General features: G+C 40.5%; 1 protein-coding gene across 1 annotated transcript in view; it reads left to right on the forward strand.

Annotated features, from left to right (window-relative positions):
* The window catches only part of zanl (zonadhesin, like), an 88,795-nt gene that overhangs the window by 12,306 nt on the left and 63,720 nt on the right, over window positions 1–12,769 (forward strand). The window contains exons 14-28 of the mRNA XM_036146082.1: window positions 230–368; window positions 596–737; window positions 2,437–2,633; window positions 3,787–3,922; window positions 4,100–4,293; window positions 4,431–4,572; window positions 4,743–4,987; window positions 5,232–5,380; window positions 5,588–5,716; window positions 8,326–8,464; window positions 8,719–8,860; window positions 10,560–10,756; window positions 11,911–12,046; window positions 12,224–12,417; window positions 12,555–12,696. Coding sequence (XP_036001975.1) covers window positions 230–368; window positions 596–737; window positions 2,437–2,633; window positions 3,787–3,922; window positions 4,100–4,293; window positions 4,431–4,572; window positions 4,743–4,987; window positions 5,232–5,380; window positions 5,588–5,716; window positions 8,326–8,464; window positions 8,719–8,860; window positions 10,560–10,756; window positions 11,911–12,046; window positions 12,224–12,417; window positions 12,555–12,696 — 2,423 coding nt within the window. The remainder of the gene's footprint in view (window positions 1–229; window positions 369–595; window positions 738–2,436; window positions 2,634–3,786; window positions 3,923–4,099; window positions 4,294–4,430; window positions 4,573–4,742; window positions 4,988–5,231; window positions 5,381–5,587; window positions 5,717–8,325; window positions 8,465–8,718; window positions 8,861–10,559; window positions 10,757–11,910; window positions 12,047–12,223; window positions 12,418–12,554; window positions 12,697–12,769) is intronic.

Here is a 12,769-nt window from a genome sequence, read left to right on the forward strand (position 1 = left end):
ATATCTTTATATCAGAAGCTTTACCCATTCAGTAGGACAATCTAAGTCTTTACAGTTTTTGCTTTTTACATCCACTTGAGCAATGAAAATATTTTCAAATCTAACTTCAGTGCTATTCCATTGAATCAAACGTAGTTTAAACAAGTACAATTCATTAAATTTATTTCAATGCAACTCAGTTCAATTAGACAAATAAATGTTAAACAATGAACCTAACTTGTGTTGACAGGTGTAATAAGAAACCTAACACCACTATTCCTGGATGTGATCAAGAAGAGGAGGAGCTATATGAGAGCTCTGGATACTGCGGGATCCTGCTGGACAAGAATGGACCCTTCGCTGCGTGTCATCCCAAAGTCAACCCAAATGTATGTAGTGACTCCTAGGAGCTTTTTAATTATAAATATATTGTAGCAAAAATCACATTATAAAAAGCCATGTAAGCAATATCACTTATTGTATGAGGATATCTACTTTGTAAAACTGTGTTTAATGAACACTGGATGATTGCTGGTGCTTTCTGTGAAAGACTTGGACATTAGATCACAGACACCATTCAGCATGCTAACTCGGCAAATCAATTATATGTCTTCAGAATTACTTCAGGGACTGTGTGTTTGACTTATGTGAATTGGATGGAGCCAAACCCATTCTATGTGAAGCTATTGAGGCCTACGTCAATGAGTGCCAGGACCGTGGGGTTAACATCGGACCCTGGAGGAATGACACATTTTGCCGTGAGTATTGGCTAAACTGTGGATGATTTCATGAAGGTTAGAATGAAAACTGTGGAGGTTTATAATGGTCAGTTAAATTACTTACAAGTGAAATATGGTTCATACAAAATGTACTTTACCAAAGCTTCCAGTAACTCATTAATAACATTACTTAACTAGTTTCATTATTTGACCTGGTCAATCTCACAAAGGTTTTGGTCTTGGTATTCTGAAGCACTTTTATATAATCGTTGGTCTACTGCATGCTCTTAAAAAACACTTTAGGAAATGGAAAAGGTGGGCAACAGTTTGCAGTAGTCCCCAGTCCAATGGTTCTGTGAGAAGCATGACCTCAGGGTACAATGTGACTTGATGGAAGAACATCTAGGGTTTCATTGTGTTGATAAGAAAAGCGATAGTCTCGTCTTCCCTCCACTTCTGTCACACTACCATCACAACTGCTGTCCCCACGGTGCCCAGGCAGAAATAAGCTCTGCTTTATTTTTATTTAGTTATGCCAACAGGAGTAGGGCAGAGTGGAGCCTGGCAGTGAGAAATAGGGTTGGGGGTGGTGTAAAAGGGTCTAAGGAGATATAAGGTCATCAGTTGCGTGCTGTCCTCCTGTTTCTCTGTAGTTGAGATGAGTGACAGGATATGGATACAATTTCTCTGCATTTGTCTGTTTGACCGATGTCTTCTTACCACCAGCGGCAGGACAGGAGTGGTACTGCAATTTTTCCTCACAACGTCTTCATTGGGGCTCTTTTTGAAAAATGGCCCCTAACAAATGAAAACCCAAAAGCCCTAGCCATTGGTTTGCTCAGGAAAACCAAAGCCTGAGACTTTAAATTGAAACGGGCCAATTGTAACTTGATGGAGCAACATTAAGGATTTCATTGTGGTGATAAGAAAAGTGACAATTTTCTTCTCCATTGGTGTTAACATGAATTCTTTCACACTTCAAGCATTCTATGTATTGTTGGTGGCATGGCAGCAGTCCCTCATACTGAGCAAGCATGAAGTGACAGTGGAGAGGAAAACTCCCATTTAACAGGGAGAAAAACCTCCAGCAGAACCAGGCTCAGTGTGAACAGTCATCTGCCTTGACCGACTGGGGGTTACAGAAGACAGAGCAAAGACACAGAAAGCACAGAAGCACACACTGATCCAGAAATCCTTTAATATTATATGGTAATAGCGGATCATCTGCCTCCCCTGAATGATGTCACAGCTAACAAAACGCCAGACCAGGTGTACCCACTATGACGAAAAAAATGACAGAGAACAAAAAGTGAAAAGTTGAATTAACAACAATGCAAATTGGAGAATAGTAGGATAAAGCATAGTGAGAAAAATAGACCCTGATGTCCTCCAGCAGCCGCAGCATAACCACAGAGGTAGCTCAGGGTAACCTAAGCTACTCTAACTAGAAGCTTTTTCAAAAAGGAAAGTTTTAAGCCTAGTCTTAAAAGTAGACAGAGTGCCTGCCTCATGGACCAAAACTGTGTAAATATACACAGAATGTAGTTTAACAAAGTTTATCACAAAGCTGTTTGGTTTACAACTATTTACAAAAGCACTGTTGTGATTTCTATAATACGGTCTAAAGGGGGATCCCAGGCTAGAAATTAATGTTTCATGTGTGATCTGCTTCGTATTTAATGCATTTTTCCTCTATTTGGACTATATAGTTGACCCTAGCTTTTTTTCTTATCCATAGCACTGAACTGCCCTTCTAACAGCCACTATGAGCCCTGTGCTGACCCATGTCAAGAGACATGCTCGGGAAAACCTTCCTCCTGTAGTGGACCATGCTCTGAGGCGTGTGTGTGTGACCCTGGTTATGTCCTAAGTGCTGGCAAATGTGTCCAGAAGAATACTTGTGGCTGCACATACACAAATGGCCAGTATTACCAGGTATAGTAAGACAAATACAAAATTCTGTCTATTTTACTGGATGTCCTGTGTGATAAAACAAGAAAAGGTTCTGCATATTTAAATTACAGTTTGAATCTTTTTTAGGCTTTATTTATTTAGTACTTTCTAGAAACACCTCAGTGCATAATTTGAAGACATCTGCACTTCTTCTTCCTTAAAGACAATTGCCTCTCTTCCAAAAGACTTCTTCAGGTCTGATCATGGTTGGAAGTTAGAGACTTATAAATTGTAGTCAAAGCAATCAGCAATTGCAGAGTCGCAAAGGTAATTTAGGGGGCAAGACTCTTGAGTCTCTGACCCTACCTTCTATTCAACTCAATGCTTAGGTTGTTGTTGCATGACGGTTGAAACATTTCTCTAACAACGCCATGTGAGTTGTTCTGGGCACATGTCCCAAGGTGGGAATTACTGCAAAATCACCTGGGGAAACTTAACCTTGCCTGCAAGCAGAATTCTTGCTGTATTTGTGCGTTCACAAATGCATGAGTCTCCATCTTGTCCTGCTTCAACGGTTTGTGACCGAACCAATAACTGTTCTGGCCAATGATGTTGAAGTATTATGGTTTAAGGGGTGACATACCCCTGTGATGAAAGCAAGAGCTGCTGAGCCCACAGCTGAACTAACATAAACATGGCAGCGCAGGTGGACACGCGTACCTGCAGCTGTCACATCTCTTTTGTCAGAATCCACAGTTTCATCTTTGAAAGACCAACAGCAAGAAGCGCCTTGACTAGCAGACCTTGTGGTTTCCATGGCACCTGCTGCTTATATTTTTATTTGACACCATGATTGGTTTAAACCAACCTTTGGTAGGCGGGCACTAGGTTTTGCTTCGTCCAATTTGCTTGGAGAGTTCTGCTAAATGTCCCTCCTTTCCCTAAACAAATTTGATGAAAGCAGTCCCAGACTGATAATGTGCAGAACATATAGTGCTACACATTATCAATCTGGCTGATTAATAATTTAATTTATTCATATATCTGGTTGTTAATACTGATTGGTAAATGGATTTTACAAATATAAAAGAACAAACATTTGCCCTTGGTAAATGAACATTTGCTCAGGGAAAACCAGCTGCTGTTTCCTCAATCCTGCAGCGTTTTATAATCCGTTTCCCTTTGATTGTTTCAGCCTGGAGAGGAGTTTTATGTGGAGGACTGTAGGCTGAAATGCAGGTGTGATGCACCATTTGTTACCTGTGAAGCTTCCGAGTGTCCTCCAATGCATGAGTGCAAAGTCCAGGATGGAGATTTAGGCTGCTATCCCAGTAGGTTTACCTCTTGTCAAATACGAGAGAATTTCTAACTAAAAATAATAACTCTTGCAACCCGAACTCTTGGACCAACTATGCCTAAACAATTAAATATTCCAATTTATTTCACACATTTCCAGTCCATTACAAATGTTTTCATCTGCTGTTTTCTTCTTTTTATTATGTGAACAGAACCCTGTCCACCTAATGCAGAGTATATAGACTGTGGTCCAGCTTGTATTCCAACATGCATGGAACCTTCCACCAACTGTTCTGGGTCCTGTATCAGTGGTTGTTTCTGTAAACCTGGATTTGTCTTCAAGGGACGGCGGTGTGTTCCACTAGATAAATGTGGCTGTCTGGATGATGACAATAACTATTATGAGGTCAGATGCCATTGTTATGTAGATGCATTTCTGTTGGAAAGAAAAAGTAAATATACTGGTGTGAAAATAAAGAGCAAGTTAGCACAGGAGTCTTGCAGGTTAGTCCAGTTACTGATCCCTTGATTCATATTTTACAGCCTGGTGAGGTCGTATCAGGAGATGGATGCACAAAGCTGTGCCGCTGTTTGGGGAACTACACTTTTCAATGTGTTGATAACTCCTGTGATCCAACTGAAGAGTGTCGAGAGGTTAATGGTGTTTCTAGCTGCTATCCTAAAGGTAAGAATGCCTCAGTGAGCCTCAGATTTTAACATTTTAAACAATTGCGTAGCTCTCTATTACATAAAAGTAATTTCTGTGCACTTCTACATTTAGAATAAATTATTTATGTTGTATATATCACTTCAAAGATTCTTGTGAAGTGTAGTTTGTCAATTTCTTTTCCTTAGGTACATCAACATGCATAGCATCTGGAGATCCTCACTACACAACCTTTGACAAACACAAATACAACTTCATGGGCAACTGCAGCTATCTGATGTCTGCACCCTGCAATGACACAAGTCTGCCATACTTTGAGGTCCATGCAGACAATGAAAACAGATATAACAGACCCACCATCTCCTATGTCAAGGCTGTACATGTATATGTGTTCATGATGAAGATATCCATTCTCAAAGGTGGAACTGTGCAGGTATGAAATGGTCGGAAGAAATAGGAATTAACATGATTGTTTGTTAGTCAGCTGGAGCATTGTTTGACATGTAATTGAATTCAACATTTCTCTCATTACCAAAGAGAAATTTCTCTGTTAATGCTTTCATTGACTAAAACCGAGGTAATAGATTTAGTCATTGTAAAAGTCATGTTTTAGTGACAATTCTTTATGCTTTGAGTCCCTTTTATTGGTGTTTTGCTCACCTGCTTTTTCTATACAGGTGAATGGGACCAATGTTAATCTTCCAGTGAATCCAGCCCCTGGCATTTCTGTCTTTAAGTCAGGAAAACATTACACCTTGTCCACAAACTTTGGCTTAACTGTTCGCTATGATGGAAACCATTTCATGGACATTAAAGTGATCAAGGAGTGAGTGATGACAACACATGGCTCCTTTTAGTTAGAAGACACTGTGGTTGAGGTTATGTCATAAATTAACTAGAGACTGTTTATGGTTCTCAAGTCTCGTATTCATGGACATCATCAAGCATCGTGGCAAAACTCAACAATCATCTTACAACGTTTTAGAGTTCTACCAAACTATTAACAGGATATTTTGTGTGATTTTCTGTGCAGCTATGAGGATAAACTGTGTGGACTGTGCGGAGATTATGATGGAAATACTAAAGACGACTTCCGTAAACCAGATGGAAACTTGACAAGCAATGCAAATGATTTTGGGCACAGCTGGAACACTGATCCAGAGTGAGTACTGAACAATAAAAACAATCCCTAAAACCAACATATTCTCTTTCCTCTAAGGTTCTAAACTGACAAGAAATGAAAAGAAATAATACACAGTCCAGTTTCAGGAGTCTTTTGCAAACTCTGTGCTACTCAGACCTTCTAGTCTTCTACTTACATCCTATTGTGCCATATTTATTGCATTACATTGTTTTACAATTCTGCCCTTAATGTAATGATCAGAGGCAGGGGACCCAGAAATCAGCCAGACCAGCAGAGGTTTCTTTAAAAAGAAGGATTTTAATAACAGAAATCAAAACAGAGACAAAAATCCAAAAAAACCTGTTGTAACAAAAATGGCAGAAAAAACAAACAGTCCAGTTGTGCAAGCAGGGCAGGAACAGACAGGACAGGATGGCTCAGGTTACTGGAGACAAAGGGGGTCAAAAATCCAAAAGCAAAAAACAGAATCTTGCAGGAGGAGACTCACCCATAACTCAACAAGACGACCTGGCACTGATGTCTGGTCTCAACTGTTTATATGGAGGAGGAAGCAGGTGGAACCGGTCAGAGATGATTGCAAGAGGGGTGGAGTAAGGCAGGTGTGCAGAGTGGGTAATTAGACCAGACATCAGTGCAGAAGATCAAAACAAGAAATAAACCAGAAACCAAAGCTAAAAAGCTGACAGGACAAGTGGACAGAAACCACACCAAACTTACTGAGAAACGAAATCACTCTGAAGTAAAAACCTAAAACAGAAAATAAAGCTAAGACTAAGACAGATTACAAAACAAGATAAACTAACAGTAAATAAAAACCCAGACAGGACACAAACTCAAAGCAAGCAGACAACCTAAAGCAGGAGAGGAAAATGACTCAAAAATAAAACCAGAACAGAAACCAGAATATTACACTTAAAGGTAGAGTCACTGTTTTTTTCCTGAGATTTAGGTAACAAACAACCAAGTCCCTTTTTGAATAACTGTGCATGCCCGAGACCATCTTACCTGCTCTCCAACTCACGTGAAAAAAAACTCTCCCAAATATAGTCTGGTCTTATTTCTTTCGTCTGAGGCCTTCCTCTATTCATTAACTTGTAAGAGAGTTTTCTTCTTGAGACTATCAGCCATTTTTAAAGTATACAGTGAGAGCAGCGGAGTAACAATGAACAGTAAAATCAATGAAAGCTTTGGTGTTCAGTACCTCAACACCAAAGCTAACTGACTGCATAAACACCAGAAGTGCGCATGTACAGCCAGCAAGTGGAAACTAAAAAGGAAGATACATGCGCATTGGCGTTACGCAAGCGCGTCACAATGATTGTCATGTCGGACAACCAATAGATAAGGCATTATCCCCAGAGCTCAAGGGTCAGAGGGGGTGAGGCCAGGACCAATTCTCTGACCAATCCGTGTCACTCAGACCGAATGGCAGTGATTGGTCCTGAGTATTTACAGACCTACACCTCTCACAGAGGTCTAATATTGTTTGTATACTGAATACATAATGTATTGACTAAAGGGCAGGAGTGGCGCAGAGGTTAGGGAGTTGGCTCGTTGCCGGTTCAATCCCCCGCTCTGACCATGTCAGTCGTTGTGTCCATGGTAGACACTTCACCCTGGGGCCTGGTGGCAGCAATGTATAATAATAATAATAACTAAACATCATTGATCTCACAATGGAGAAATTCACCTCTGCATTTCAACCCATCCCCTTGGAGAGCAGTGGGCTGCCACTGTGCAGCGCCCGGGGAGCAATCTGGGGTTAAGGGTCTTGCACAGGGACACAGAGGGCGGGCTGTGGGGATCGAACCGGATACTTGCAATCTTCTCAGAGCGCAAGCACACTGCTCTAACCACTAGGCCACCACTCCCCAGTATGCCAGCCTCACCTATGTCAGCCTAACATAGCTCACCACTGTCATGGTGTGAATGTGTGTGTTTGAATGGGTTAATGACTGACTGTAGTGTGAAGCGCTTTGTGGTCCTCAGACTACTTAAAGCGCTATACAAGTACAAACCATTTAGTATTTGACTACTCTCAGGCTGGAAGGAACATTTCACCAATTATAAGAAAAATTGTTTCTCAACAGGATTACCAATTATAGCTTTAATTGTAACATACTTACAGTTACTGTGAAAATGAAAAAAGGATTAAATCCCTTCAGTCAATTCAACAGTTTTACTTGTAGAAAACTGGTGGATCTTCACCAGATCACCAAGAGGATCTACCCTGATGTTCAAAGACACCCACCACACATTCTACTATGCTGTTATTTATCAAACAAGGATGAAGCCAACATTTCAAAACTTTGACAAAATCTAAGAATACCACTAAAAAACCATTCATACATACAAAACAGGCAAACCTCTAAAATGTAAAGTACCTCTATCCTGAGTATGTCTTTACATCAGAGTCTCTTCCCATTCAGTAAGAGAAGCTATGTCTTTACAGTTTGTACTTTTTACTTCCACTTGTGCAATCGAAACGATTTCCAACTCTAAGTTCAGGACTATTCCATTGAATCAAACGTAGTTTGATCAAGTACAATTCATTAAATTTATTTCAATGCAACTCAGTTCAATTAGCCAAATAAATGTTAAACAATGAACCTAACTTGTGTTGACAGGTGTAATAAGAAACCTAACACCACTATTCCTGGATGTGATCAAGAAGAGGAGGAGCTATATGAGAGCTCTGGATACTGCGGGATCCTGCTGGACAAGAATGGACCCTTCGCTGCGTGTCATCCCAAAGTCAACCCAAATGTATGTAGTGACTCCTAGGAGCTTTTTATTTGCCAGCAAACTTTCCAAGTATTTATATAAATAATGTTGAAAAAAAATCGCATGTTATAAAAAGCCATGTAAGCAATATCACTTATTGTATGAGGATATCTACTTTGTAAAACTGTGTTTAATGAACACTGGATGATTGCTGGTGCTTTCTGTGAAAGACTTGGACATTAGATCACAGACACCATTCAGCATGCTAACTCGGCAAATCAATTATATGTCTTCAGAATTACTTCAGGGACTGTGTGTTTGACTTATGTGAATTGGATGGAGCCAAACCCATTCTATGTGAAGCTATTGAGGCCTACGTCAATGAGTGCCAGGACCGTGGGGTTAACATCGGACCCTGGAGGAATGACACATTTTGCCGTGAGTATTGGCTAAACTGTGGATGATTTCATGAAGGTTAGAATGAAAACTGTGGAGGTTTATAATGGTCAGTTAAATTACTTACAAGTGAAATATGGTTCATACAAAATGTACTTTACCAAAGCTTCCAGTAACTCATTAATAACATTACTTAACTAGTTTCATTATTTGACCTGGTCAATCTCACAAAGGTTTTGGTCTTGGTATTCTGAAGCACTTTTATATAATCGTTGGTCTACTGCATGCTCTTAAAAAACACTTTAGGAAATGGAAAAGGTGGGCAACAGTTTGCAGTAGTCCCCAGTCCAATGGTTCTGTGAGAAGCATGACCTCAGGGTACAATGTGACTTGATGGAAGAACATCTAGGGTTTCATTGTGTTGATAAGAAAAGCGATAGTCTCGTCTTCCCTCCACTTCTGTCACACTACCATCACAACTGCTGTCCCCACGGTGCCCAGGCAGAAATAAGCTCTGCTTTATTTTTATTTAGTTATGCCAACAGGAGTAGGGCAGAGTGGAGCCTGGCAGTGAGAAATAGGGTTGGGGGTGGTGTAAAAGGGTCTAAGGAGATATAAGGTCATCAGTTGCGTGCTGTCCTCCTGTTTCTCTGTAGTTGAGATGAGTGACAGGATATGGATACAATTTCTCTGCATTTGTCTGTTTGACCGATGTCTTCTTACCACCAGCGGCAGGACAGGAGTGGTACTGCAATTTTTCCTCACAACGTCTTCATTGGGGCTCTTTTTGAAAAATGGCCCCTAACAAATGAAAACCCAAAAGCCCTAGCCATTGGTTTGCTCAGGAAAACCAAAGCCTGAGACTTTAAATTGAAACGGGCCAATTGTAACTTGATGGAGCAACATTAAGGATTTCATTGTGGTGATAAGAAAAGTGACAATTTTCTTCTCCATTGGTGTTAACATGAATTCTTTCACACTTCAAGCATTCTATGTATTGTTGGTGGCATGGCAGCAGTCCCTCATACTGAGCAAGCATGAAGTGACAGTGGAGAGGAAAACTCCCATTTAACAGGGAGAAAAACCTCCAGCAGAACCAGGCTCAGTGTGAACAGTCATCTGCCTTGACCGACTGGGGGTTACAGAAGACAGAGCAAAGACACAGAAAGCACAGAAGCACACACTGATCCAGAAATCCTTTAATATTATATGGTAATAGCGGATCATCTGCCTCCCCTGAATGATGTCACAGCTAACAAAACGCCAGACCAGGTGTACCCACTATGACGAAAAAAATGACAGAGAACAAAAAGTGAAAAGTTGAATTAACAACAATGCAAATTGGAGAATAGTAGGATAAAGCATAGTGAGAAAAATAGACCCTGATGTCCTCCAGCAGCCGCAGCATAACCACAGAGGTAGCTCAGGGTAACCTAAGCTACTCTAACTAGAAGCTTTTTCAAAAAGGAAAGTTTTAAGCCTAGTCTTAAAAGTAGACAGAGTGCCTGCCTCATGGACCAAAACTGTGTAAATATACACAGAATGTAGTTTAACAAAGTTTATCACAAAGCTGTTTGGTTTACAACTATTTACAAAAGCACTGTTGTGATTTCTATAATACGGTCTAAAGGGGGATCCCAGGCTAGAAATTAATGTTTCATGTGTGATCTGCTTCGTATTTAATGCATTTTTCCTCTATTTGGACTATATAGTTGACCCTAGCTTTTTTTCTTATCCATAGCACTGAACTGCCCTTCTAACAGCCACTATGAGCCCTGTGCTGACCCATGTCAAGAGACATGCTCGGGAAAACCTTCCTCCTGTAGTGGACCATGCTCTGAGGCGTGTGTGTGTGACCCTGGTTATGTCCTAAGTGCTGGCAAATGTGTCCAGAAGAATACTTGTGGCTGCACATACACAAATGGCCAGTATTACCAGGTATAGTAAGACAAATACAAAATTCTGTCTATTTTACTGGATGTCCTGTGTGATAAAACAAGAAAAGGTTCTGCATATTTAAATTACAGTTTGAATCTTTTTTAGGCTTTATTTATTTAGTACTTTCTAGAAACACCTCAGTGCATAATTTGAAGACATCTGCACTTCTTCTTCCTTAAAGACAATTGCCTCTCTTCCAAAAGACTTCTTCAGGTCTGATCATGGTTGGAAGTTAGAGACTTATAAATTGTAGTCAAAGCAATCAGCAATTGCAGAGTCGCAAAGGTAATTTAGGGGGCAAGACTCTTGAGTCTCTGACCCTACCTTCTATTCAACTCAATGCTTAGGTTGTTGTTGCATGACGGTTGAAACATTTCTCTAACAACGCCATGTGAGTTGTTCTGGGCACATGTCCCAAGGTGGGAATTACTGCAAAATCACCTGGGGAAACTTAACCTTGCCTGCAAGCAGAATTCTTGCTGTATTTGTGCGTTCACAAATGCATGAGTCTCCATCTTGTCCTGCTTCAACGGTTTGTGACCGAACCAATAACTGTTCTGGCCAATGATGTTGAAGTATTATGGTTTAAGGGGTGACATACCCCTGTGATGAAAGCAAGAGCTGCTGAGCCCACAGCTGAACTAACATAAACATGGCAGCGCAGGAGGACACGCGTACCTGCAGCTGTCACATCTCTTTTGTCAGAATCCACAGTTTCATCTTTGAAAGAACAACAGCAAGAAGCGCCTTGACTAGCAGACCTTGTGGTTTCCATGGCACCTGCTGCTTATATTTTTATTTGACACCATGATTGGTTTAAACCAACCTTTGGTAGGCGGGCACTAGGTTTTGCTTCGTCCAATTTGCTTGGAGAGTTCTGCTAAATGTCCCTCCTTTCCCTAAACAAATTTGATGAAAGCAGTCCCAGACTGATAATGTGCAGAACATATAGTGCTACACATTATCAATCTGGCTGATTAATAATTTAATTTATTCATATATCTGGTTGTTAATACTGATTGGTAAATGGATTTTACAAATATAAAAGAACAAACATTTGCCCTTGGTAAATGAACATTTGCTCAGGGAAAACCAGCTGCTGTTTCCTCAATCCTGCAGCGTTTTATAATCCGTTTCCCTTTTGATTGTTTCAGCCTGGAGAGGAGTTTTATGTGGAGGACTGTAGGCTGAAATGCAGGTGTGATGCACCATTTGTTACCTGTGAAGCTTCCGAGTGTCCTCCAATGCATGAGTGCAAAGTCCAGGATGGAGATTTAGGCTGCTATCCCAGTAGGTTTACCTCTTGTCAAATACGAGAGAATTTCTAACTAAAAATAATAACTCTTGCAACCCGAACTCTTGGACCAACTATGCCTAAACAATTAAATATTCCAATTTATTTCACACATTTCCAGTCCATTACAAATGTTTTCATCTGCTGTTTTCTTCTTTTTATTATGTGAACAGAACCCTGTCCACCTAATGCAGAGTATATAGACTGTGGTCCAGCTTGTATTCCAACATGCATGGAACCTTCCACCAACTGTTCTGGGTCCTGTATCAGTGGTTGTTTCTGTAAACCTGGATTTGTCTTCAAGGGACGGCGGTGTGTTCCACTAGATAAATGTGGCTGTCTGGATGATGACAATAACTATTATGAGGTCAGATGCCATTGTTATGTAGATGCATTTCTGTTGGAAAGAAAAAGTAAATATACTGGTGTGAAAATAAAGAGCAAGTTAGCACAGGAGTCTTGCAGGTTAGTCCAGTTACTGATCCCTTGATTCATATTTTACAGCCTGGTGAGGTCGTATCAGGAGATGGATGCACAAAGCTGTGCCGCTGTTTGGGGAACTACACTTTTCAATGTGTTGATAACTCCTGTGATCCAACTGAAGAGTGTCGAGAGGTTAATGGTGTTTCTAGCTGCTATCCTAAAGGTAAGAATGCCTCAGTGAGCCTCAGATTTTAACATTTTAAACAATTGCGTAGCTCTCTATTACATAAAAGTAA

The sequence above is a fragment of the Fundulus heteroclitus genome, chromosome 14, assembly GCF_011125445.2.
Source record: "Fundulus heteroclitus isolate FHET01 chromosome 14, MU-UCD_Fhet_4.1, whole genome shotgun sequence".
Classification (NCBI taxonomy): Eukaryota; Metazoa; Chordata; class Actinopteri; order Cyprinodontiformes; family Fundulidae; genus Fundulus; species Fundulus heteroclitus.